This window comes from Varroa jacobsoni, unplaced genomic scaffold (assembly GCF_002532875.2).
Source record: "Varroa jacobsoni isolate VJ856 unplaced genomic scaffold, vjacob_1.0 scaffold_1112, whole genome shotgun sequence".
Classification (NCBI taxonomy): domain Eukaryota; kingdom Metazoa; phylum Arthropoda; class Arachnida; order Mesostigmata; family Varroidae; genus Varroa; species Varroa jacobsoni.
The window spans coordinates 86,135-109,777 of record NW_019214014.1 but is presented as its reverse complement, the minus strand read 5'-3'; the positions used below and the strand labels follow the sequence as shown (position 1 = coordinate 109,777).

The following is a 23,643-nucleotide window of genomic DNA, read 5'->3' as shown; positions in this document are numbered from 1 at the left end:
TTCTACTGTCGGCTGTGTTTAAGGGACAAATTATTATTATAAGTATCTTCAGCTTTTGTGAATGGCGCCATTTTTGAAATAATGCTTCATTCCCTAGCCGTAATTTGAAGCCTAGCATTTTGAAGTTTGTTGTATAGATATTGGCTGCTGCGAGTATTTCTACTGTAGTTGGGCGATTTTTAGTCTCCGATAAGAAGTAGCAACACGTGCAATCCAGAGAAGTTAGGGGTGATACTAAAATGAAACATTCGAAGTCAATAGTCGTTGTCACAGAATAAACGTTCGTGAACAAAGAGGAATCTTATTCATATTTGTCTAGATGCGCAGTAATGGTCTGGATACGTTATAAATCGTACGTACTATTGATTTTAGTTCCGCGGTCGCATCCTTTTTACAGGCATCTCGAGGCCTTCCACCTTTTTGGTATTACTATTTTTTGGTAATAATCACATACGTCGTCATGGCGTTTATTTACTTTTCTCTTATCGATCTTGATTTACTATTTATTTTAATGTTACTTCCCTCGATGCTCAAGCATTTCTGAAGGAGCGTTCGCCGGACGTGTGTATACATGGGAGGCATTTTAATAAAGCTGAGGCATCAGTTAGGTAGGCCCCTTTAAGGTGAAAGGCTCCTAGAACGAGTTAATACATGATCGGTGTGTGATCGCATGTGTGAAAAAGATATTTTCGCTGCTCTACACATGCATTGGATTTATTTTGAGTCTGATAAAGAGGTGCCTGAGTGTCCTACGACGCGATACCCTGTACTTGCAAGGTGCAATAGATTGGTAAAAATATTAGAGCTGAACGTCACGCTATTAAAGGCCCCAATCGAATTAGATTAGTCGGACCTAATTTTCTTTGTAATTCGTGCATCGCTCCTCCCCCTTCATATCAATTTTTTTACTTGGTTAACCTTATTACCACTCCTAACTCACAAATATCCACATGATGCAGCAGTGGCACAAATTTTGCATGTAGTGAAGTTGAGGTCGACCTATATACTTTTACCAATCTATTATACTACAAAATATACTGTTAAGATTGAGTTTCTTTGCTTGACGTACTAGTAGCAACGTTTTCCATTGATCTGCGATATATGTTTGCACCTTATATACGTAGCGAAATAAAGCTTCTGAAAACTACAAGGAGCGGGTTGTAATAGAGGAAACGGAAAGCCTCATGTGGCTTAAGTATTTCTACTCATGCAGACACGACCCAGTCTGTGTACGATTTGTGCGATTAGACGGCTTTTTCTCAGCAGAACTCTGTGACGGCATACGTTTTCTATCATACCATTTCCCAGGATTCATTTACGTTTTCATTTATGTTTGGCGAACGCTGTAAAGTACTGCATCGGCTGGCTTATATTAATCGATTAACAGTCAATTCTGTATTTAAAATTCTGAGGTATCTAATAGAGTCGATGTGCACCCTTTAACTTTCAGATGACTATGCTCCAAAGAAGTTAGGCGAACATAAAACAAAGGAAGCAAGCTAAGTTTAAAACGTATTTCGTTTCAAGCTCAACGAAAGAGAACAATGGACCTTTCTCATACGATATAAACGGATAAACTAAAACAAGAACAAATAGGATAACACAGATTCAAATTAGATGCAAACAAAGAGACGATGCAAGCCTACTCAGAAAAAAGCACTTATCCTTCAAAAAACAACAGTAGCCGAAAGAGAACTTCAATTGCTGTCGTGATCAGATCTGCTGAGAGGAGTTGCCTGCATATCAACGTCTTGAGTGAATACCTCATTGGTTTCACCGACGAACGAACCAGATAGGAACAGGTTATTCTGTTATAACGAGAGATTGTCGATGCACCGCTCTAGCTAATACAATTTCAAGGAGAGTAGAGAAATATCGGATAGATATGTCCGATGGATAATGAATATACTAACATTTGTGAAGTAGACTAGCGCGAAGCTGAGAAGTCGTCCACTTTGAAAAGGTTCAGTGCCTGAACTAAACCAAGCTATGAGAACTGATCTGCCTTTTCTCCTATTCATGGCATGTTATGCTTTCGCCGATCAACAAACTTGTCGTAGTTAACGACAAGAGGCCAATAGGGCGAGTGAAACAGTAGATGAAAGCATGGAATCTCAAAATCCATTTGCTACAGGTCAAATAATTAGCCAGCCCGGTCTTCGATGCCCAGGCAGTCTTCGGTACGCCATTGGAAAGCACAGCTTCATGAGAAAGGTGGCTCCGTACAAAATTGCTGTCCTCCTTCTTGGCCGTTGCCTTACACAATCTGACTTCGGAACTGCGTTAGCGAGCGAGTTGAGCTACATAAGATTAACGATAATCTCTTTTAGTGCCCTTCGTGTTTTCAGCCGGATCGTAGTTAACAAAGAAACTCTCGCTGAAAGTCCAGTTACATCGTTCTGTTTTTTTGTAATCAAGAAAAGCCTAAAGACATAAAGAACAGGGTTCAGTCCATTTCGGTCGCGCATTTTCTTCGCGATAACCAATACTTATAATTTCCTCGATAATTCCTACGCTTTCGTTTACCGCTGTAAAGTTAGATATGACCACATTATTGTTAAGAATATAAATTTCGGTCAAACAAATTAATGCCGGTGGATCCACCTTCTAAAATCGAGAAGATCACCAAGCTTTCATTCTCATACAATCAGCCTGTCAAGGTAAAGGTGACCTTGCTGGCAAACAACATATCGCAAGAAATATCACGGATGAGCTTAGGAATCATTGTCTTGCACGCCAAAAATCTCCATCTGAAAGATGCTAGTATGTCATGTCAAGAGTTGGCGTATTCTGTGCTAGTTTTTTGCCTCAAACCGCTTGCAGTTGTTGAACCCTCGGAAAAAGCTCTTTTGAAGCCACTTAACAGATTATCAAGTATCTTTCTTTTCTCTATAATGTGTCTTGTTACTGCAATTTCTGGCTGGAATTCCGTGCGAAGTTACCTTTCATTTGCTGACCAAATACGCGGTTCAGCCATTACCTAATTTGCAGAGAGTGTTTAAGACGCGACGGATGCTAATACTGGGCTTATTGATCATTCTTTTCAACTGGGTTATCATTAGTGACTATGAAGATAGTCTCCGAACTGCTTGAGCCCGAAAGAGTTTTAGTGAAAAAGTTATTTCAAAAGCTTTCGTTCTTCCGTACGTCACCCATCGTCTCCGACGCATCGTAGTCTACGAGGAAACTACTAGGAAGTCCGAGATGCGTCACCCACAGCCCAAAATGATAACTGCGCGCTTAGGAGTACCCTTAAAGGCCTCGAAAAAAATTTTCGAAATGTTTAGCTAAAGAAAGAATTAAACGTTGGTGGCTTGTCACCGAGTCCAGTTCTAGCAGACCGTGAGCACCAGCTTATACCCTTATACCTCGGATAGAAACGTTCCATCTTTCCTCTAAGCAAGTACCTAGTTGAGTAAAATGAGTGAATCATGCTCATGGGCATCAGATACAAGGTTGACTGCCGAAGTTAAACTGCGCCATCTTCGATAGACGCTTTTTCTTTGCACCTATGCCATGCTAATTTCGGTAACAGAGCTTATGGGCGAAGTAATCGTACACTTAATTTTAGGTCGCTTGTTAACGCGGGTCAAATACAGAGCGGGATAGATGTACACTATGTTGTAAAAATGACTCAGGCCTCTATGGGTATATCAATGTTCGACGGTATTTAAAGGACTGCCGTGCTTATTTGAACGCAAACCCTGCTCCCAATGCATGGTTGATCTGACAGACTTGGTGAATTGTGTGGGGATCGACCCCAGTTCGCCATATACCGCACACTGAACCAGCCGACGAGAACGAGAACCGGAACGAAGTTCGAAGGTCTAGAAGTTCTTGAAGACTGATAAAGATATCAGCAAATTCGTATTTTCCGCACATAAAAAACGCTAACTGATGCATACATTAAGTTACATTGAGATACCTAATAAATACCAATGTTCTATATTCTAGATTTGCGCTACTTTTTTCTGTACTATTTCGGTTATTCAGACGAGTTAAGACGCTGAAATGTATCTTGTCAGTCTTTAGTTATGTCTCAATAATAATATAATGAACCATTAGATAAACGCATGCTCGTTACGAGTACAATTTGTCACCATAGAGCACTGACAAATGCTGGGTCATTTATGGTCACGTTTATTTCATGTTATGGGGTAAACTTATAATATTATTTTTCTAGATGCGTTCGCTATACAAGATTCTAGAATAATCTGAATGAGCTAATTAAATGGGTTCAATGGAGAACACAAATAGCCGAGGGTGGGGCTAGATAATGGATTGGGTAGAGCACCTCGAACGCAGTCCAACGGTTTTTTTGAGCAAATACATAATGCATACAAACAGAACTTTACCTCGATGGAAAGCTACTTCTGTTTTTTCATTAGTTCCTATCACCCTTTAAGTGAGTTCATACTTCCGGTGGTTTGTTTCAAGTGATTGGTTGTGCGGACATCTTGTTTTAAAAAAGTCATTCCTATTAGTTACACGGTCTCGATCGGACTTCGGCATAGCATAATCCATTATCCTCGATTACATGTTCGATTACGGTGGTAAGCCAAAAAACATCAGTTTGTTTACTAAACGACTGATCGAAAATTACAATACCCAAACCTTCGAAAGGTTAACGCACGTTCTGGCACATGGCTGGATCCGTATGCTACGTAGAAAAATGCTAGCTTTCATCGGTAGGGGACTATTTCACGTGAGGTACGGACATGTCGTTCAAGTTTAGTGGTAACTTCTTCTTTGTTTCGTCCCGGGAGCCGGCTGTCTGATGAGATGGCTGCTAACAGTGGTGCTCGGCATGAAATGTGAAACATTTTGCCGATGAATTGGTGGCCAACGTGTTTGCGTGCTAGCGTAGGGTCACGTGATGGTCCAGGTTCGGATCCAAGTGTAGATTCATTTTGTCCCAACATGAAAACTACCCGCCTGATGAGATACCTAACAGCGATGCCGAACATAACATTCGAAACATTTCGCTTTAAATAGGGGGAGCGTTTTTTTTTTCAAAAACAGCATACAGCTTTTTTCACCAGATACACGGAACTGCGTATTATATCAGCAGACTGCGGGAAACACAAAAGAATGTCCATTTTTGTTTTTCGTCTTGACTTAATGGCTCCATTTAGTGTTCGAGATTTCCTTCAACGCTTTAGTAACGCTTTCATTGAGGCCGTCGATAGACCACTCGTATCTTGGCCATGTAGGGCCTTTTCCGTGCTGGGAAAGGCAATAGCAACTTAAAGAAGGGCCTTATATACTTCGCTCTTAGCTTAGCAAATATAACTTAGATCTGTTATATAAGCTATCTTGTTTGATGATACTTACATAGCGACTAGCTCAAATGGGGACATGGAAACGGCGGTACAGAGGAACAGCTGCTTCTTCTGCTGGGCGTTCTAATATAACTTGCCTTGACGTAAACAACTCTTTGGGGGATAGAAGATGCCTATAGTCCAGCTAGTTCAATCACTCGATGAGACGCAAGTAACGCCCCGTGCAAACATATGTAAGTTAACGTAATAGAAAAAGGCTGCTCATGCCGCTTCAGTATGACGTTCTGCATGAGTAAACGGAGCAATAACTAAGCCTCCTTTTGAAGCTGGTGTGAAGCTGAATACAAACATAAAAGGCGTTTTATGTTTGTATGTCCTAGATCAGCCTTCTCACACTGTAGAAGGCACGTTTACATAAAAAGTTAATGCGCTATTATTGATAAATTCGTAAATAACTGGCCGCATTGTCAAAACATCTATGGGCGAGGTTTCTGGCAATGAAGCAGTTCAAAATAGCAAATACGGTGGCGTAAATTCGATTATCGCATTGGGAAGACAGCTTGTTAGGTAGAAGCCTCTTATAGAGCTTGCCCGGCACGGTTTTCGATGTTGTAACGTTTTTGGTAATTTTTCAGTTACTTATTGTTAGAGGTAGAAGCATGCAGTTCGGCTATAAGCGACTACGAAGTCCACCTCTTCGACGTTTAATTATAAAGCACATCGTAATAATAACAAATTAGACATTTTTCCAATTGCTAACATTCAAGTCTGCAGTTGTTGATTACCGCAAAAACGAAGTCACTGCTTGAGCTATATAGAGTTGCTCAACGTTAATCACTGAAGTGTTTACCTTTGTTTTTGCTAAATATACACATATAACATATATAATTTTCTCGCTACGGGCCTACACAGTGTCAATCTACTATGAATCGGGATATGGCCGAGAGACTGTTCCAAATACGAATGCCAGATCCGTCATGGTCGTCAACCCTTGCATCTTAATTAATCCCAGATATCTAGACTAAACGATTTCGGTGCACTACGCGTTTTTTGCGCTTCTGGTTAGGTTATTTTTCACGGAGCTTCATTTAGCTATAATAAGCAGTGTTATACCACTTAACCGCTTAAGTCGACAAATGGCGCTAGCATTGGAGCGGCTTACGGTAACTAGCTAATGCTTCGTATGATTGTTTCCATTGAGGTACTACTATCATTGAAAGTGGTGATTCGAGCACGAAAAGATGCACGTATGTGTCCTACTTGCTTTTCATTGCCGGAAAAATGTCGATGGTCAAGAGATGGACGAAAATGGCTACGGAGCCGAAAACGAATGCACTGTATGCGTACTGTACCACCTACCAGTTCTGCTTTAATAGCTGGAAATTTCAACGTAAACAACAATCGACGTTTCGAACGGTCCCAAAAAGCGAAGCCCGACGAGATGCAGGCACTCTTTCGAGTATAATGGTTGGGGCTGCCTAGATGATATCAATGGTTTGTTTGCATGCACTAAGAAAGAAAAAAATCCAAAAGGAAAACCGTCGCTAACCATATCCGTCCGTTGCCCGCACGACAGAACAAAACGGTCGTACAAAAATACAATATTGTTACCGGTAGTGCTTAATGGATGGTTTACGACATCTCTAAACGCAAGTCAGGATAGGTATGACCTCCGGTTCGACACCACGAAGAAACATTCATGATCAAAAGCTGTACCTCTGCATACGGTGGAATGAGAAGGGGGTGTTTTACTATGAGCTACTGAAATTCCAGAAAGAAGGTTACAGCAGAAGCTCACGAAGTCTCAAAATCTCACCCGTCCAAGCCACCAGGTTGGCAGAAAAAGACTTTGAGCCGGCAAAGGACAACGCAAGGACATTGAGGCACGACAAGGTTAAACGATATACTACTCTACGATCTATCGAGACCCTCTATTCTATCCTGCATCTTATTATCACCTATAACAGTGTTTAGATAACCTACCTTAACTTACAGAGTCATTCGTGTGAGCACTAGACGCGGGCTAATCTAAAGATAGATCAGCGTCTAGAATACGAGATTTTTTCCGGATTTCTAACAGCTGTGTTAATGGTGACAATCATGTTTATAGTAACTGTTAATTTAGATACTATGAACATTATCACTTTACCAAAGTATGACGGAACCTAGGATAAGATAGGTTTTTTTTTAGGCCAAGAGGCGCTTTTTTTTATTTGTAAATGTTGTGTTTTTTTTCATTGGGTCGCATCTTTTCCACAAAAAAAAAATACTCGAGCATTATTTTTAACAAATACACCGAAAATAGATCTCAGTCATTTTGTTGCTGTTCTGTATTCTCAATGTGTAGCACACATGCGCACATATTGTTCGTAAACACGAAAAAACTAATTTTACATTGGATCATTATTATTTATTAAAGCGACTCTAACGATTTTTAACTTCCCAATTCCTCCCTAATCCGTATTTTTCGAGAATAAGCGCCAAATTATTTTTATTAGAGTAGAAAGGCTGCTCAGCACCAACGTAATTCATAATCATAATTGTCACCCGTTCTCGAGGGCTGTTGCTGTAGTAGGTAAGGCCTAGATAGCTGATGTTTATATAAATGTCCTAGAGTTTTTTGAAACTTAAGACCTAATTTGTCGTTAATTAATCGCAGCCGATATGCCATGGGTCGGTGTATGGCCAAGCTATCGTTTCTTTCTGACAACTCTAATAATTTGACTCGTTTTGTCAGGTTATCGGTTTTCTGTTACAACCGCATACTTCGTCAATACGTCTGATTTTACATCTTTTTAAACGGGAATAAAATGATTTGTACCTGAAACAAGATATGTGCCCATATCTGAATCAGTACTTTTATTTGATTCGACGTAGGAAAAACACTATTCATAAAGTATCGTTGACGTCATCGCCACGCTAGCGCAAATTAATATATACGATGTGTTCGAGCCAAAATACAAAAACGCAGGCCAGCTGCGCTCCTGTTCCCTATTATTGCTATATTTCAGGGCATTTGCCCAGCGACAAGCCGCACTGCGTCGCCAACGTTCCTATTCACACGTCAATTTAAAATTCAGTTACGAAGGTGTGAAACGTGAAAAACTCAGTTGTTCTTCAGCCTGTCAATGCAAAACTACTTAACGCATATGGGGTACACATCCTTTTAATTACTATCCCCCGCCCCCCTCCCCTCTCCCTTTATAACTCGCTAGGCCTTCCACACGACGTACACTGTGCAGGTTTATCGAATTTCGGAGGCGCGACATGCTGAACCAACATTTGAAACAAAGCGTGCTTCAAGCCATTCTAGAATCAATGGTCACTTGTTGCGGGTTATGTCTTATCGTTTCGAAGCAAATCCGCTATGAGTGCAAGCTCATCCGAGTGCTGCCTGAAGTACGCCATCGTCTCCCAGAGCATTTTGGCGATGACCTTGTTATCGCTTTCGTTGACAGCGACGTACTGACTAAGCGCAGGTTGTAGTCGTGCATAAGGTACTCCAAGACCGTAGCACCAGGCGCGAGCGCGGTCAACGTGTCGCCCGTCGGGCTCAGCGATCTTTGGCGGATAACAAAATCCACCACATGCGATAACATGCGTGAAGAGCCGACAATAAAATGGGCTTCGTTAGAATTGGTACTTTCTCATTATGCTGTCTAACAGTGAATTATGGGTTATGGGGGATACGGTGACGGGTAACCAACATGCATACCTGCTCAACGCAGAATTTTAGGAGATGGCCCACAGAATAGGCTACCCTGGCAGCGCCAAATAGTCCTGGATCAAGTTGAAGAGCGTCGATAGTTGACACTGGGGCTGTCGGGCGCATACCTCCCCCGACAGACACTATGATATCGATGTCGAATTGTTCCGAGGGTTGATTCTGAATGAAATTATAAGGATAACCTGTTTACCTATATCGTGAGAATATATTGTTTCTACAACATTTTAGACGTATCTTCGGCTAAACTGTTAGACATAAAAAGTTTATATTTTGCGTTTCAACTAATGTGCACATAATAGTACATTTGTAATGGATCATTTTTCACATATAAAACGGCATACATTAAAAATTCAGGCTCACCTCCATCGAAGCGTTGTACTCAGTTATCTCTGTCAATAGATCCAACGTAGGATTATTTGACATCACGGCCCCATCCAAGTACTTTTTGTATGGACTGAAATCGTTGCATGAAAAATAGGTAGGAAACTTTACTCGTCGGCACAAAGGCGTACAGTTGTCTATTTGCTAGAACTAACATTAAACAGAATTCCCTATCTAAATAATAGAGTCAAGCTTTCGCATTAAAGAGTAGTATTGGGTACGAAATGCATTAAATTGTAACCCATACCGGAAAAATGTGGGCGCAGCTCCGGTTGCGCGAGCGGCACTCCAAAGCCATTCATTGTCAGGAGGTTCTGGTGTTCCATCGAGCAGGGCTCGGGGCGAGTCATAGTTGCGGAATAACTTCAATCGGGTCGGCCAACTCTCTGCATTTACGGCTGTCACAGCGATTCTATAAGGATAAGGGGATGCTGCTTTATTTGGGGCTCAGCAAACACCCGATCATCCGGAAGCTACCTTAGTTTCCTGATTGCTGTATTACCTCAATATCTGTCTATCGCCTATCACATGAATGTTCAATTAAACAGTTGTTAAACAACGGAATGAAGGAACTTTTGTGAATTCCAAGTCGGGAAACACGGTATGGACATACCTTGGTTTTTTAATGTCGGAGAACTTCGTATCATCACCAAGTTCTTTTTTCAGAAACTCCTCTACACCATCAGTATCATACGGGCGAGGCCCAACAATAAACTTTTCTTTCAATCGAAAAGCTGACCGAAATACCTCGTCTAAAGTTCGTCCTGCCGAAATTGAGCATACAGATCGTTAGAGAGAGGGCATTTAAGTGTGAGAGATTTACGACAGCCAGCAACCTTTACAGCTCACTGATAAAGGCTACTGGAGGAACTGGTGCACTTCAGCATCGCGCCACGATTACGGAGTTACAGTCTGATAGCATGATTTATGACATTTACTTATATAGGTAATACAAATTATCAGTAGCATCAAAAATAAATTTCTCCGAATTTAAAATGGGGACATATCTGAAAATGCTTACCGCAGCCATGTCTTAAAGGACCTATAGATTAGCCCGACTATTTAGAAATTTGTTTACACTGTTTACTTAGTTACGCGGTTTAGGCCATCAGGACGGTGGCCTGTGACAGTCATGTATGGTAACTTCTAGTAATTAATATAAAATGTATTCGACTAAAACGTACCGGATGCTAAACAAAGAGCGGAAATTCCACCAGCACTCGTCCCCATAATCCAATCAAAAAGCTCTATTATTGGCGCCTCTACAGCTTCTTCGAGACACTTGAGGGCGCGCAGAGTCATGAGACCCTTCACACCACCGCCATCGATCGCCAAGGCCCTACACCTGCGTTTTCGTTGGTCTTTTCGAAGTTTGGCATTTTGTCTACGTTCCACAGCCTTCTTCAGTATGGTGTTACTCAGAGGGCCGTCAAAAACTACGAATGTTAGTGATACAAATAGATTAGATATGATTAGTAATAAACGTTACGATAAATACTTTTTCATTAGGCTCATAAACAAGGAAAGGAACTGTCCCTAATTTGTTGGCAAGTAGTAGAGCTACTCAAGACGTCGACGTCACTCTACAGTCAACGCGGAGCGCAAACAAATTGAAGGATCATATCATTAGGGACACCAAAGTTAGTTCAATTTATTTATTTTAACAAAAAGTCAATAATTTATAGTCAAAAAACACATTAAAGCACCTCCCCTCCCCCCGGGTGACTCTACTAAACCATCGCAAGTGTTACTTTTTAAAAGTAACACTTAGGTTAGGTTAGGTTAGGTTAGCTGTTAGGTTAGGTTAGGTTAGCTGTTAGGTTAGGTTAGGTTAGGTTAGCTGTTACTTTTTAAAAGTAACACTTACGATGGTTTAGTAGTAATAGGAAATACTGGTTTCAGACAATCCTTTCATAAATTACCTAGGTTATGTCGTTCTGTTGCTTAGCATCGTAAAAAAACGACTAATTGAGTAGTACGCACTTTCGTTTGTATCTTTTCCGAAGTCTGCAGGGGGTACCCCATCGAACGTTCCGTTTGGACTGCAACCTTCTGTACACTCAAACGTTTTCAATGTACACCTGCAACGAATAAGTACGAAAAACATATACAAAAAGCCTCAGCAAAATGGGTTGTCCAAGTGCGCTTTTTTTCGGAACCTAATTTGCATCTTATGAATCAGCACAGCGCTCATTCTATACCAAGGAAATTACTCGACATTTAATGGCCTGATTCAAGTCTGTCTTAGTATGAACATCCTTAGCTCATGAGCATTTCCATCAAAATCACCACTTTACCCCATTAATCTAATGTTTTTCGCTTTTCTGGTCTAGTAAAAATATATTATATCCACAATACCTTTGAGCGCCAATCGCATGTAACGTAAATAGTAGTTGATCGAAACGGGGATTGTGTAGGTCTGAAGCCATCACCGACGCGATGTGACGAGGCGTCTCCCCTTTCTTGTTCAGGGCGTTTGGATCGGCTCCAAATGCCAAAAGTATTTGGATAATTGGTAATGTCTCGTACTTACGAAGTTCAATAAATGCGAAAATGTTTGTTAGATGATTATAAATCAGATTCGATCGATTTCAGAAATAAATCGCACACGAATCGGAACTGAAGTTACCTACTGGCTGAGAAAAAAAAGCCTATCTGAGGATCGCAGGTAGCGGTTAATATTCATTTAGACACTGCTATTCTATGACAGGCTCTATTCGGATACTAAAAATATGCTTGGATTAACTAGATTATGTGACTTATCTCAGTAGCGTTTGACATTTAAAAAGGTAAAAACACTAAAATAACATGTTTGAACCGTACCTTCTGCTCATGGGTATTTGGCCATACATAGGACTTTTTCTGTTCAGCTTTTTGTTTAAACAGCATCCATGCGTCTTGTGGCTTTTGTGGATTCGAACCCCGAACTGCCACATGAAGAGGGGTATCGTCATTATTACCTGCAGTCACATACAGCAGTCTTAATCTATAGGTCTATTGCAGCCTTTGGACAACCGCCTTATTAGCACCTTCCGACCCAGCTACTCGACGTTATTTTACGTATTTTGTCGTAGAATACAAAAGTTCAAAATGCTTTGACCTATGTTGGACCATGTTACATCCCTCCACTGTGCACTGTTAGGATACATCCTGTACCAAATCGCCTGGCAGCTATCTTAACGAACCTGTACCAACAGTGAAACCAAAAAGAAGAAAACAATTCAGGATAGGTATTTTTTTTTACAGGTAATGTTCTTATCTTAACTGCAGTCGCTCTTAACATTTTTGAAGATGCTTGATTTTCCCTCGCCAAATCGTACCTTTTGCGTTGACATCAGCACCCTCTATGAGAAGCCAGATAAGTGAATCCAGTCTCCGTTTGTCAGCGACAACATGTAATGCGGTATCCCCCGTCGAATTTCTGGCGTTCAGGTCACAGCCGATATCAATCATCAGCTCTAACGACTTCAATAAACAAAGACTAATCCCATTAGCTGTGGAATGAAGCGCAACTGCATTTCAAAAATACCTCTCGCTTCCTCGTAGATAGAATCCGTAAATGTTGGAAGTTTCTATAAAGGATTATTCGAATATTTCCGCTCGTACAAACTGCCGATCAAGCAAACAAATTCTTTGCGTCCCTGTGTTCAACGAACCGCTATAACGCGATCTATTTTAATGCATTAATTTTTGGAACTATCGTAGAACAGGTGCGTTGTCATTGTTCATGACGACAATACTCTGGTTCTAAACAAAGAGAATGCCAGCCAGTGGTACCGTAGAGGCGTATAAACAAATATTAATAAACACTGGTAAAGCTTGCCATCACACACGAGCTGGCCTTTGTTTAATAACGAGCTCGGACTTTAATGTTTTCTAACCATCAGCCTATTATTTTGCTCTAGGAACCTCATATCATTGCTTGGCAAATTTTTCTTTGATGGGAATAGTGTCGATTGCACGAAATGGATTTGAGCTTTGCGATCTACCATTACCTATAGGCTAGGCAAGTCGGTGTTTTAACGAGCAAAGAGAACAGCCTCTTCCAGCCATTTCCTGTGGCGGGGCAGCGGAAATCAAGTATCAGCCTAGGCTGATCATCTACAGGAGATAGATTAAGCTAATGCAGTCCATTTCTCAGCGCAACGAATCTGCTACTACTTACATCGTTAATAAGTATGTCATCTAAATTGGGGGCTGTGTGTGGGACGTTCGTCGTGTTTTTCTCTCTTTCAGCAGCGAAACGGACAGCTGTCATCAGACGACTGCTACACGCCCGTTGACGCATGGGTATGTAGCAATAGCAAGTACATGAATTGCGTTGATGGGAAGAAAGTGGGGCGGTAACAATACATTTAGGGAGTAGGCTATCCTGGGTTGCCGGGTCATACCGTGACAGGTTGATTAATATGACAAATATATGCAGAGTAATCCATGGCCGATGTCTATCTATTTTGACAAATAGCTAAACGTACAGGTGCATGCATTTTCGTAGGAGTTGTCAAATCCAGACATTGATTGGGTTACACCTTGAAATTTCGATAACGCTAATTGCATCTCAGATTCACTCACTATACGCTTTTTCGATGACGCTTCGCTATTGTGAAACCACAAGCAATAGAAGTGTTTATTTTTACATCTACTGGATCGTAGACGACTACACAGACATGAGGCAAATTTTCATTGTTACCTATGAGAATCTGACCTGTTACAGCTGACAGTAGATACTCACTAATCTCGTTTTGACCCAGTGAAGAGGAGTGCCTCCTTTACGCATCTGCCTTTCGCTGTATAATCCCAGCTCTCGGTCACCCATGTGTCTAAAATCATAAATCAAACATTTGCAAACGTTTTTTTACCTTCGTACAACTATAGGCCTATGATCTATTAGTTATGAGAAAGTCAACTTGTGGCAGATCGGTGGGTGTATCCGTCATCACTTCCCTATCACTGTGCCATTCATGGTAGTGTCATTACCGTTTTCCGAAATTTCTATCTCTAAATTAGAAAACGTGTCCATGGAAAAATTAAGACTATGCACAATTAGTTGTGTGCATTATATGATAGGTGGATAGAAACGCTGCTGATAGCAGCTACCCATGGTACTTGCCTGCCTGCTAGCTTTTGACTGTTTTTGCTGAAGGATGCTGAATTGACGTCCGCTCCTTGTCGTAACAAATGCTCCACACAACCTGTGAGACCAATCATACACGCTGCCTAGAGGAGTCCAGTCAAAGGGCACAACGTATTCTGATGAGTCGAATGCTGAATCTGATTCGATAACATTGGCCTTAGATCCTGACGGGCTGTATCGTTAACCATCGTACCAGAAATCTATTATATGATGTGTAGATCTAATAATTAGTCCATCTCCACCAGATCGCGTGACGATGAATAGGTACTCTTGCTCTGAACAGATGAATCGGGCCAAGGGCATACTTCAATGGACTGCCAAGTTCGATCCACAACTAAAACTGCATTCTGCCCTTTAAATAGTGCTCGTTTGCCCTCATTCGTGCTAGCTAACAGCATGGGGGTAAAAGAGGTCACAGGTACGAGACTACCGATTTCAACCCGAACAATACGTCGATTAATGTACTCAAAGGAAATACACGATATTGTACTTTTAATTATGTTACGCGATACCCTGAGTAAATGCTCGTATAACGCAATTGGAGTATCGTGCATCGCGGATGCGTGCATCGCACGATAAAAGTAATTAGCTATTACAGTGAGATGAGAAGAGCGTCGTGCTCTAGATTCGAACCCGCGCATAGATCCTTCGCCCGTACTGAACGCCTACAGTCCGATATAACGTCTTGGGGACGATATTGGACGTAAAGCTCAAAACAGAGTTGTAATGACGACAAAGATGAAAAGGTTTTGAGCATCACTTTGATGAGAGCTACGAACTAAATCATCTCGTTTATGTGTTAGATATTGGGGCCTGACTAAGTTCGTTACTGCTAGCAATAACAACATTAAAAATGCTGATTTCTATTATAGATGAGAAACCAGACGACAGATGATTTTCAGCAAGGGTGATTGATACCTGCAGCGGAGTTTGGCCCTTGTAATTTTTTTGGTTCATTCCCACACAGGCGCCCTGAGCACGACAAATAATCTGCAATCGAACACACAGTGTGTTGTCAGTATAAATTGTACTTTCTACGGGAAATATATACTTGTAGACTCATGCCAACATCTTAAAAACTTATTCCGTCATTGTTGCATGGACATTCTGTAACCGCTGCTCACCTCGAGAAGGGATTTACTTTCAAGTTTAATTGCGTAGTGAAATGGAGAGTTATTGTAATGGTCTGTTGTATCGACGCGAGCTCCCTGAAAAATAATAACATTACAGCCTATTGTAGGTAATAGGTACAATGAGAAATTTCGATATTTTTTTAGTCTACGTATTAGACGACCTACCGACTTGTATTGAACAGGTATAGAATGAATAGGGTCCGCACATGACGTTCCGATACGAAATGTTGATACACATAGTCCAGATAGTCGGCATCCCGTCTGTACTGGCCACCTAGATTGCTATCACATTTATTTACCAAGGGCATGTAGTTGACGAGTAGACGCATTTTCGACCGAGAATGGTTATTTATTAGAAGGAGCCTTTATCACAACTGTACCCTTTTCATTCGCAAGGAACTCGAAGTGATCTAAAGATAGAGGTAAGCTTGACTAAAGACGTTCTATTGACGTAAATTATTAAAGACGTAAATTATTGACTGGCCGACTTCAACATATAGCGTCGTTATCTGCCCTGCTCTATATTACGTGTCTGATAAGATTCAGCACTGTTCTTCTACAGCATACGCAATACAACTCTCAGTACTTACCTGGTCGACAAGGAGCTGCACCACTGGAGTGTTCAGGCTTTCGATAGCCATTATTAGCGGGGTGCGACCCTCCTCGCACACTTCGTTTAGGTACCTAACACACAAAATAGGTTCCAAATGATCAAAATGGCTCCAAGCCCTCTTAAACACAACAGACACGAGTTCAGACCAGAGCGAGTACACAGTTCGCGAAAAATACATTTGCTCTGGGTTAAGCTAGACAGACCTTCACCCGATTCGCTTTGTGTTGATGCATGTCCTATGCGTTTGTTTTGTAACCGTGCACGACAGGCATCCGATGTGATGTGTTTAGCAACTTCTTCAAAGATCTTGCCCCGTCAAAGGAAACACGATAGAAGACGAAACTCAGTGTTGGCACAACGCAAACCTTCCCGTTTTCTTCGAACGCAACGATTTAAACTACTGTTCGTCTGCTTGCTCGAATCGGTGCATTCGGAGGGTCCTTTTTGAAATCTTAATAAATAACCATCGTTTCCAAAATAGAAATCTCGTTCTTTTTCTATTATACCTCGTTGCTAAGAACGGCAACACGTAACTTGCCTGCTGTTCTATGTTAAAAGAAAAAGCTGAACCGACTTCAAAGGATGAAGTACTTTTTATCAAACTAATCATATCATCTTATAAGAAAACGATCATACTTTCACAAAGCTAGACATCGATTAGCTAAGATCTCCCTTCGCTATCCGAAGGCTATCCGAAGCTAAGCGTCTAGAAATAGAAAAGGCCAATTACTGACGAGCCCTTATAGCGTACCCTTCTAAAATCCAGTTGAAAAACTCAAATGGACCTTTTCTTTTATTTTGAACTATTACAGGAATTAAAGAGCTCAGCCTGCCTGCCTGCCTGCCGTCAACGATGTTCAGTAACGCGTCCGTAGGTTCAGCAGCGTCGATTCAGTACTTCAAAGGTTGGAGTAAAACATGTAAAACCTACCAAAGAAAAGTTCAAAGCTTTTGCTTCAAGCACTATCCATGTGGACCGATTAGAATTAATGTCATTAGTTTTCAAATTGAAGCATTATATTATAGTTACTAATAATTGTACGGCTTCAATATCAGCGATAGTAATAGTGGACGGAATTTTACCTAGATATCTACAACGTCCACTTTCCAGTTAGTTTATTTAATTTATCCCTTCGTAACTAGGAGTAGCTGACAATTGGGAGTATACTTTTGCAAGATCATGTACCTCGCGACGAGTTGATGTTTCAGCACGTCCAGCTGATTGTGCACGGCTGCCAGATGCGCAATTGTCCATGACGGATGCTTTACCGCCGAGTGCATCCATTTGCCCATGAGGTCTCTACCGGGGAACGAGTCAGTTGCCCGAACCAGCACAAAGATTTTCTCTCGAAACTGTTCAAAAAGTCTGAGTCCATCTTCTTCTTTCTCAAAACGCCGTAAACTATAAAGACAATAACGAAACACCAGATCCAGAGCGATTTTAGGTTAATCGATCACTACTGCTGAAGTCGAACGAGCGGTATAAGTACGAACATCTTTTTTCCGTTTTTTTTTTTTTTTTTTTTCTATCGTAGGTAAAATAGTAGAACAAAATTGTATTACGGTCATAACGATAACATTTGTACAGCAAGCATAACCGAGAACGCACCTCGCTACGTTTACCTCACCTGCCTTAACCCCACCCAATTTACACTGCTTTTCTACGTGCCATAAATATACAGTAAAAGAAAGCCAATTACCAAGGATACTTGTAAAATATTCGAACTATATTACGCGTCTGTGTCACTAAATCCACAGTCGAATCTATAATAAGAGAGAAGCGGCGCTAGGGGTATACAAGATACAGCATTTTGAAAAAACTACTTAATCGCATATCAACGAAGCTAAGGGCAACACTGCATTTCATCTAACTGAACGCAGAATAAAAATGCTATCAATAGTAGGTATTTCAGTACTGCGTGTAAAAATGGAACATGATGCATCGTTCTTCGACAGAATCTCTTGGTAGGAATGGGGGCACTGTGCCATCTAACCTGAGGCCACAATCTTTCGCTTTGGGGTTTCTGAAGATGAGATCGAATTTTGGGGGTTTGACCTCCTCCTTCGGTCGATCCTTTTTTTCTTCCCGTTCCTTGCTACTATCACGAATGTTAGTGAGGAGTCCAGCTCTGCAGCTTGCCAATGTCATTTCTTTGTTATCTTTTTCTTTCTTGTGCTCTCTTTCAGGGACGTCGGGAAGCTCGTACAAAACCAACTCCTCCGTTTCCGTCACGATCCTACATTCTCTATAGAACGACAGGCGCACATCACGAACTTCCGTCGGGTCGTCGGTATTGCCTGGAAGTGGACAATACTATTGATATTGCAGAGCCATATAAGCGATTGGTGTCGCATGGACGTATACACTTGTATTCCAAGAAAGTATGGTATTTGATATTTCGTTAATTGCATATGCTATAGTATATAAGATCTCCGTGTAAAAGTATCTACGTGTCGAACTGAAGTTCCAGGTCCTGTGTTACTACTAGCGTACCCGCAAACCCCTATACTATAAAATAAGAAAGAGGTCAGATTATAATTTCCAATGTCTCCCATGTTGTTACATGAACAAATTCTGAGCATAGTATATGGAACTACACGACCGTGCAAGTCTTATATGAAGACGAGGATCGAATCTGCTGATTACCCGACCTCTCAATTTTGTCAGCCACCCTTCTAAAGTAATGTAATACAGGACAGGGGAGACCGAGTACCTGAAACTTGTTGAAGATTCACGTCAAAAATGTCCGCTATAATATCATAAAGAAAAACCCTAGTTACTTTTCATTCAAGCAACAATGGTCCGGCAAAGCTCTGTAATCAGAATCGTAGCGGTAAGCGGAATCGTAGTAAACAATGGGATGTTATTTGTCGACCAGATTTATTTTGGCGGCGATCGCCGAGCACTGTGCTCCTACGGGGCAGATCCACTGAGAACCGCACCATACCGGCATGGGAATATCACAACACGTGACAACTACGATTTTCCGTTTATCCGTCGAGTGCGACCAGTCGGATTAGTTTTACTGTTTATAAGGTAGCGAATACAACGATTTCACATTTGAGAAGTTGTTATATTCTTTTATCTTCAATATTAAGGACTAAGTAATTGGCTCAAGCAAGCATACTTCAGCACTAAGTATGCTTCCGTCTAAGCAAACCTAATATTACTAGGATTTGGTAGTATAGATAAAAAGCGAGTAGTAAACTTCCAAATAGGGGCGAAATAGCTAACTATTGAGTTATTATTAATGGGTTTCGGTCAACTGTTGACTATCTCATGGATAGGCCCTGCTTCGAATGACCGACCAATAGTTTCCAATTTTCAGTGCATGACCATGTCCTATTCGAACTCTAGTACACGATAACACGGAATTTACTTCACGATTCGTTCTGATATGTATGAATGCATTGGCAATAGATACCTTCTCTGCGGTCTGCTGTATTGGCAAAAAAACTACTTTTGGCAAGTTACTCTTATCGCTAAACTTAGCAATCTCGACAAACTAGCAATTTCGACAGAAAAGAACATCGTTTAATATGACGATAGTGATGAATAGCCAGCGATTGGATTACGAGCCCAGAGGGCACGCTGTACCCATTGTGGCTGGCCGCAGTTTCATTCGTTCGTTCGTTTTCCTTTGCCAAAAAAGAAATTTTGCTGACGCTAATAAGGTCTATAGGTCCTAAGAAGTGTGCGTAGACAACCTTTAGCTCTGAGGAACATATCCGTAAACTAAAAGTGCCCCCATGCTAGATCCGGACCACATCACAGGGTCCAGCTGGCTTCTAGAGTGAGGAATCAAATCATATGTTTGACTATACGAATAAGTTAGAAGGTGATCCAGGATGCAGACGTAGCGATTTGCGCGGCTAGTCTTAGATCAGCTGATCTAAGACTAGCTTACCAAGACGATAGTGGTGTGCAAAGTGACCATGCTCGTAATGATTGCCCTATGAAAATTGGCTAGGAAAGCGGTAGAAGACACGAATATGTATGAAGAGGGACCGATGGCCTATGAATGGTTTTATTGCAAGAACTGAATGAGTTATTAATACGAGTTATTAATGTGATTCCTTTTCATCTAGGCATCTCTAATATCTAGGCACGCAATTTTCCTAAAATAATGCACGATATCAGCTAGTTGTTGCGTATGCCATAATTTTAGAGAGCACGTAAATTGCGGCGAACTCTTTAGTGGACTTCTCCATTCAAATCTCTTATCGTCTTAATTTTAGGCTCATAGGATAAGTAGCAGTTAATTTTTTTCCCCAAACATGTCATAATCACTGAAATCAAGACCAACTGGTAAAACAAGCATCCTGAGGTTAAGCATTGATTGAAACCTGCCTGAATATATGACATTTCACATTACTATAATTAGTGGACTCTTAAGATGTTTCCAATTTAGGAAATTTAAACTTCTTGTTGTTTTCTTTCTTTCTTCTTCTTCTTATTGTATATATTCTTATCATATTAGTCTCTTAACCTAAACTGGATGTTTACAGGTCAAAGAGCCTCCAACACGGGCCTTTTGACATTTCTCCATGTTGTTCCACAAGGTAACCTTTGGGAAAGGCTTGATTTTTCTTGTGAATCGCTAAAGACAATTGTTTACGTTGATGCTAGCAATTTTCATCAAAATGTAAAACATTCAGATGCTATACGAAACAATCCGAAAGAATGAGCGGTTTAGAACGTCTTCGTAATGCTTAAAATTTTGACTTTAACATGGTAAGATCGCTTACCCACTAGCAAGTCATTAGATTTCGACAAGACTTTTGGTCGACACACCTTCCGGTATTCAATGATACACTATAGATACTGTACATTTACATGTACATCGATCGCCACTTACCGGTTACATTATAAAGATATGGGTTGCATGAACAGTCTTCGAGCAATCTATGGTCCCAGAAACAATCGGCTATTTAATACAAATAAAAATAATGCGTATCTTTTCAAAAATTTATCAGCAACAATAAATCGTCTTCCAGAAAAAAAAAAAATAGGCAATAATATACCGTTCATCGTAGAGAAAATGTTTTCAAATGACTATCTACTGTCTGTCAAGTGCTATACGAATCTAAATGGTGCTATTCGCCAAGTGCGCCTATCTTAGCCTTTAAGACCGTTTAGTCGATGCTAAGTTTATGGCCGAGTTTACCGTGATACAGCATTGCCATAGAACGTTGCATTATGAAATCAATCAAGCAACGAAGCTGCAACATATCTTCTTCATAGCTCGCTTGGTAAGGTTTTCAAACTTCCATTAGTCTGGCAGGAACTCAATACCTGAATTGTACTAAATTGTAGCGTTTCACCGAAGAACTCAAGCAAATCGGCTGAGGTTCACGCGTTGTCAATAGTGCTTGCCCACTGTCTCATAAAAGTGGACCATGTATATATACTGTGCACCGTAATTAGTTGTGCAATGAAGACAAATAAATTAATAAGTCTTAGTACATGAGTATTAGACAGTAACGATAATTAAATTTGATTTGCGACATTTAAAAATAAATGCCATGAATAATTATATAGTATATTTAATATATAAGTAGAATAAATTTGTTGATTTTTGCCATTGACACAAAGGATGATTTTTGAAAAGGTAGCCTAAGATGTTTGCAAATACGCTTTCTCAGTATTTACTTGGGTTAGTTTGCCCATCGGTTTAATAATTAAGAATAAGTTAAGCCCAGTTCTATCCGGCAATAAGACAACAACTACCGTGAAATAATCAGATTCACTGAAGAAACGAGATTATAGTAGCAAAATTACAGGTCAATCGAAGCCGGAAAACCCAGTTGAACAACTAAAAGAAGATCATCAACGAAGTGCGGAAACAAAGTAATTTCACAGAGGTCACGACCTACGCGGGAGCAAAACGCAACAAAAATATTGCAATGGAACAATTACCGCTATTCCATGCAAGCAAAAGAGTACCGCAATCGTACCGCATCAAGACACAGCTCGAGGTCGAGCAACTTTGAAGTCGGTCTAGATTTGATCATAAAAATGCAAGGAAAATGCTAGGAAGCGCTCCGTGCATGAGTCCTTCGAACCGCTGAAAGTAAGCCTATGTATTCGCCACTTCATAAATCGATATGGGGTTCAGAGAACACTTTTAATAAAAGTGTTCTCTGAACGCAACTAATATGAGCATGCGTAGTTGCTTCAAATGATATATAGGGTTAGGTGATCTAGTAACGACCATGAACGGCTACATCACGATAATGTTTTGGTCCATGTCACCATCTTACGGGAGCCTTCTGAGAAGTAGCAGCTTCATTGAACGGCATGTTGTAAATGTTTTCGTATTTTTAATTCTTAGAAAACGCTAAGCAATGCTTAGCATTTTGATAAAATTGCACCTCGATCTACGCGTAATTAGAAGCTTGTCACTGTCTTGGTAAAAGCATGAGTTTCGCAGGGTTTGCGTTGTCATATCACCGCACCGCGTTCGTTGCGGAGAAAAAGCGTTGTTCTTAAGAGGTGGACCGCAATGCTAAGTTTCGTGAACTTAAAGGATTAAGAAACACCCGATCCAGCTCTTGGTTGAACATGTAACGTCGTTTCGTTAAGTACTTATATTAATGATATTTAAATCTTCCTTCCATCCATTTTATATATTGTCCGTGTTTCCAATAACCTAAACACGATTAAATTTTTTGCCAAGTTTCTACTTTGTTATTAGGATGCAGTAATCGGACATCAGTGACTGACCTGACCACTGTAACCAGTAATATAGATACATTATAGCCTTTTATAGGGATACATCCGGTGATAATTAGCTTTAATTAGACAAGGAGTTGCCACGGCTGGCGCAAGAGTTTGACGGCCGTGTCCGTTGAAACATCTGCTTGCCATGGCTTTCTATCAGTTTAAATAGGTTTAAATTTCAATGGAAAATCAACCGATATCAATCCTAAAAACACTATCAACTAATACCAAGAGAGTTAAAAATATTTTACGGGCAACTTCGTCCATACGACTGAATGTGTTATACAATGTCTGTCCCAAAAAATGTTTACCAGTTTGTAAACTCAACAGTATTAAGCGAAATTCATAAAAAATATTACTACCAAAACCAGTTGCGTGGGCAGAACTCTGATTAAGAGCTGCCCGAAAGCGTAAATCACACATCAAAAGCCTCATAGAAGAACTATGTAGTAACAAATGGCAAGATTACATAGCTTCATGCGGAGAAACCGAGTAGAGTTTCATTTCTGCTCTGTCAAAGACGAGATCGTATATTGAATAGTATCACCGCTGGCAATGTAATCTGGCCGTCCCCTGTGTAACGTTAACAACAAAACTTTGTTAAGGTCTTTTATTATTCTGTCAGGGTCCACCAATAATATATGAATGT

At 40.6% G+C, this 23,643-nt stretch overlaps 1 protein-coding gene across 3 annotated transcripts in view; it reads right to left on the bottom strand.

Moving 5' to 3' along the window:
* Positions 1 to 7,453: 7,453 nt before the first annotated feature.
* LOC111266747 (85/88 kDa calcium-independent phospholipase A2) overlaps positions 7,454 to 23,643 on the bottom strand; it is a 19,056-nt gene continuing 2,866 nt past the window's right edge. For all 3 annotated transcript variants that reach the window (XM_022844474.2, XM_022844475.2, XM_086971052.1), the window contains exons 2-18: positions 18,265 to 18,568; positions 17,457 to 17,672; positions 16,248 to 16,341; positions 15,649 to 15,732; positions 15,443 to 15,514; positions 14,501 to 14,607; positions 14,123 to 14,210; positions 12,711 to 12,855; positions 12,214 to 12,350; positions 11,749 to 11,918; positions 11,374 to 11,471; positions 10,575 to 10,826; positions 10,004 to 10,154; positions 9,638 to 9,802; positions 9,370 to 9,463; positions 8,998 to 9,168; positions 7,454 to 8,843 (exon numbers count right to left, since the gene is read on the bottom strand). In XM_022844474.2, coding sequence (XP_022700209.1) covers positions 8,619 to 8,843; positions 8,998 to 9,168; positions 9,370 to 9,463; positions 9,638 to 9,802; positions 10,004 to 10,154; positions 10,575 to 10,826; positions 11,374 to 11,471; positions 11,749 to 11,918; positions 12,214 to 12,350; positions 12,711 to 12,855; positions 14,123 to 14,210; positions 14,501 to 14,607; positions 15,443 to 15,514; positions 15,649 to 15,732; positions 16,248 to 16,341; positions 17,457 to 17,672; positions 18,265 to 18,568 — 2,573 coding nt within the window. In that variant the 3' untranslated portion in view covers positions 7,454 to 8,618. The remainder of the gene's footprint in view (positions 8,844 to 8,997; positions 9,169 to 9,369; positions 9,464 to 9,637; positions 9,803 to 10,003; positions 10,155 to 10,574; positions 10,827 to 11,373; positions 11,472 to 11,748; positions 11,919 to 12,213; positions 12,351 to 12,710; positions 12,856 to 14,122; positions 14,211 to 14,500; positions 14,608 to 15,442; positions 15,515 to 15,648; positions 15,733 to 16,247; positions 16,342 to 17,456; positions 17,673 to 18,264; positions 18,569 to 23,643) is intronic.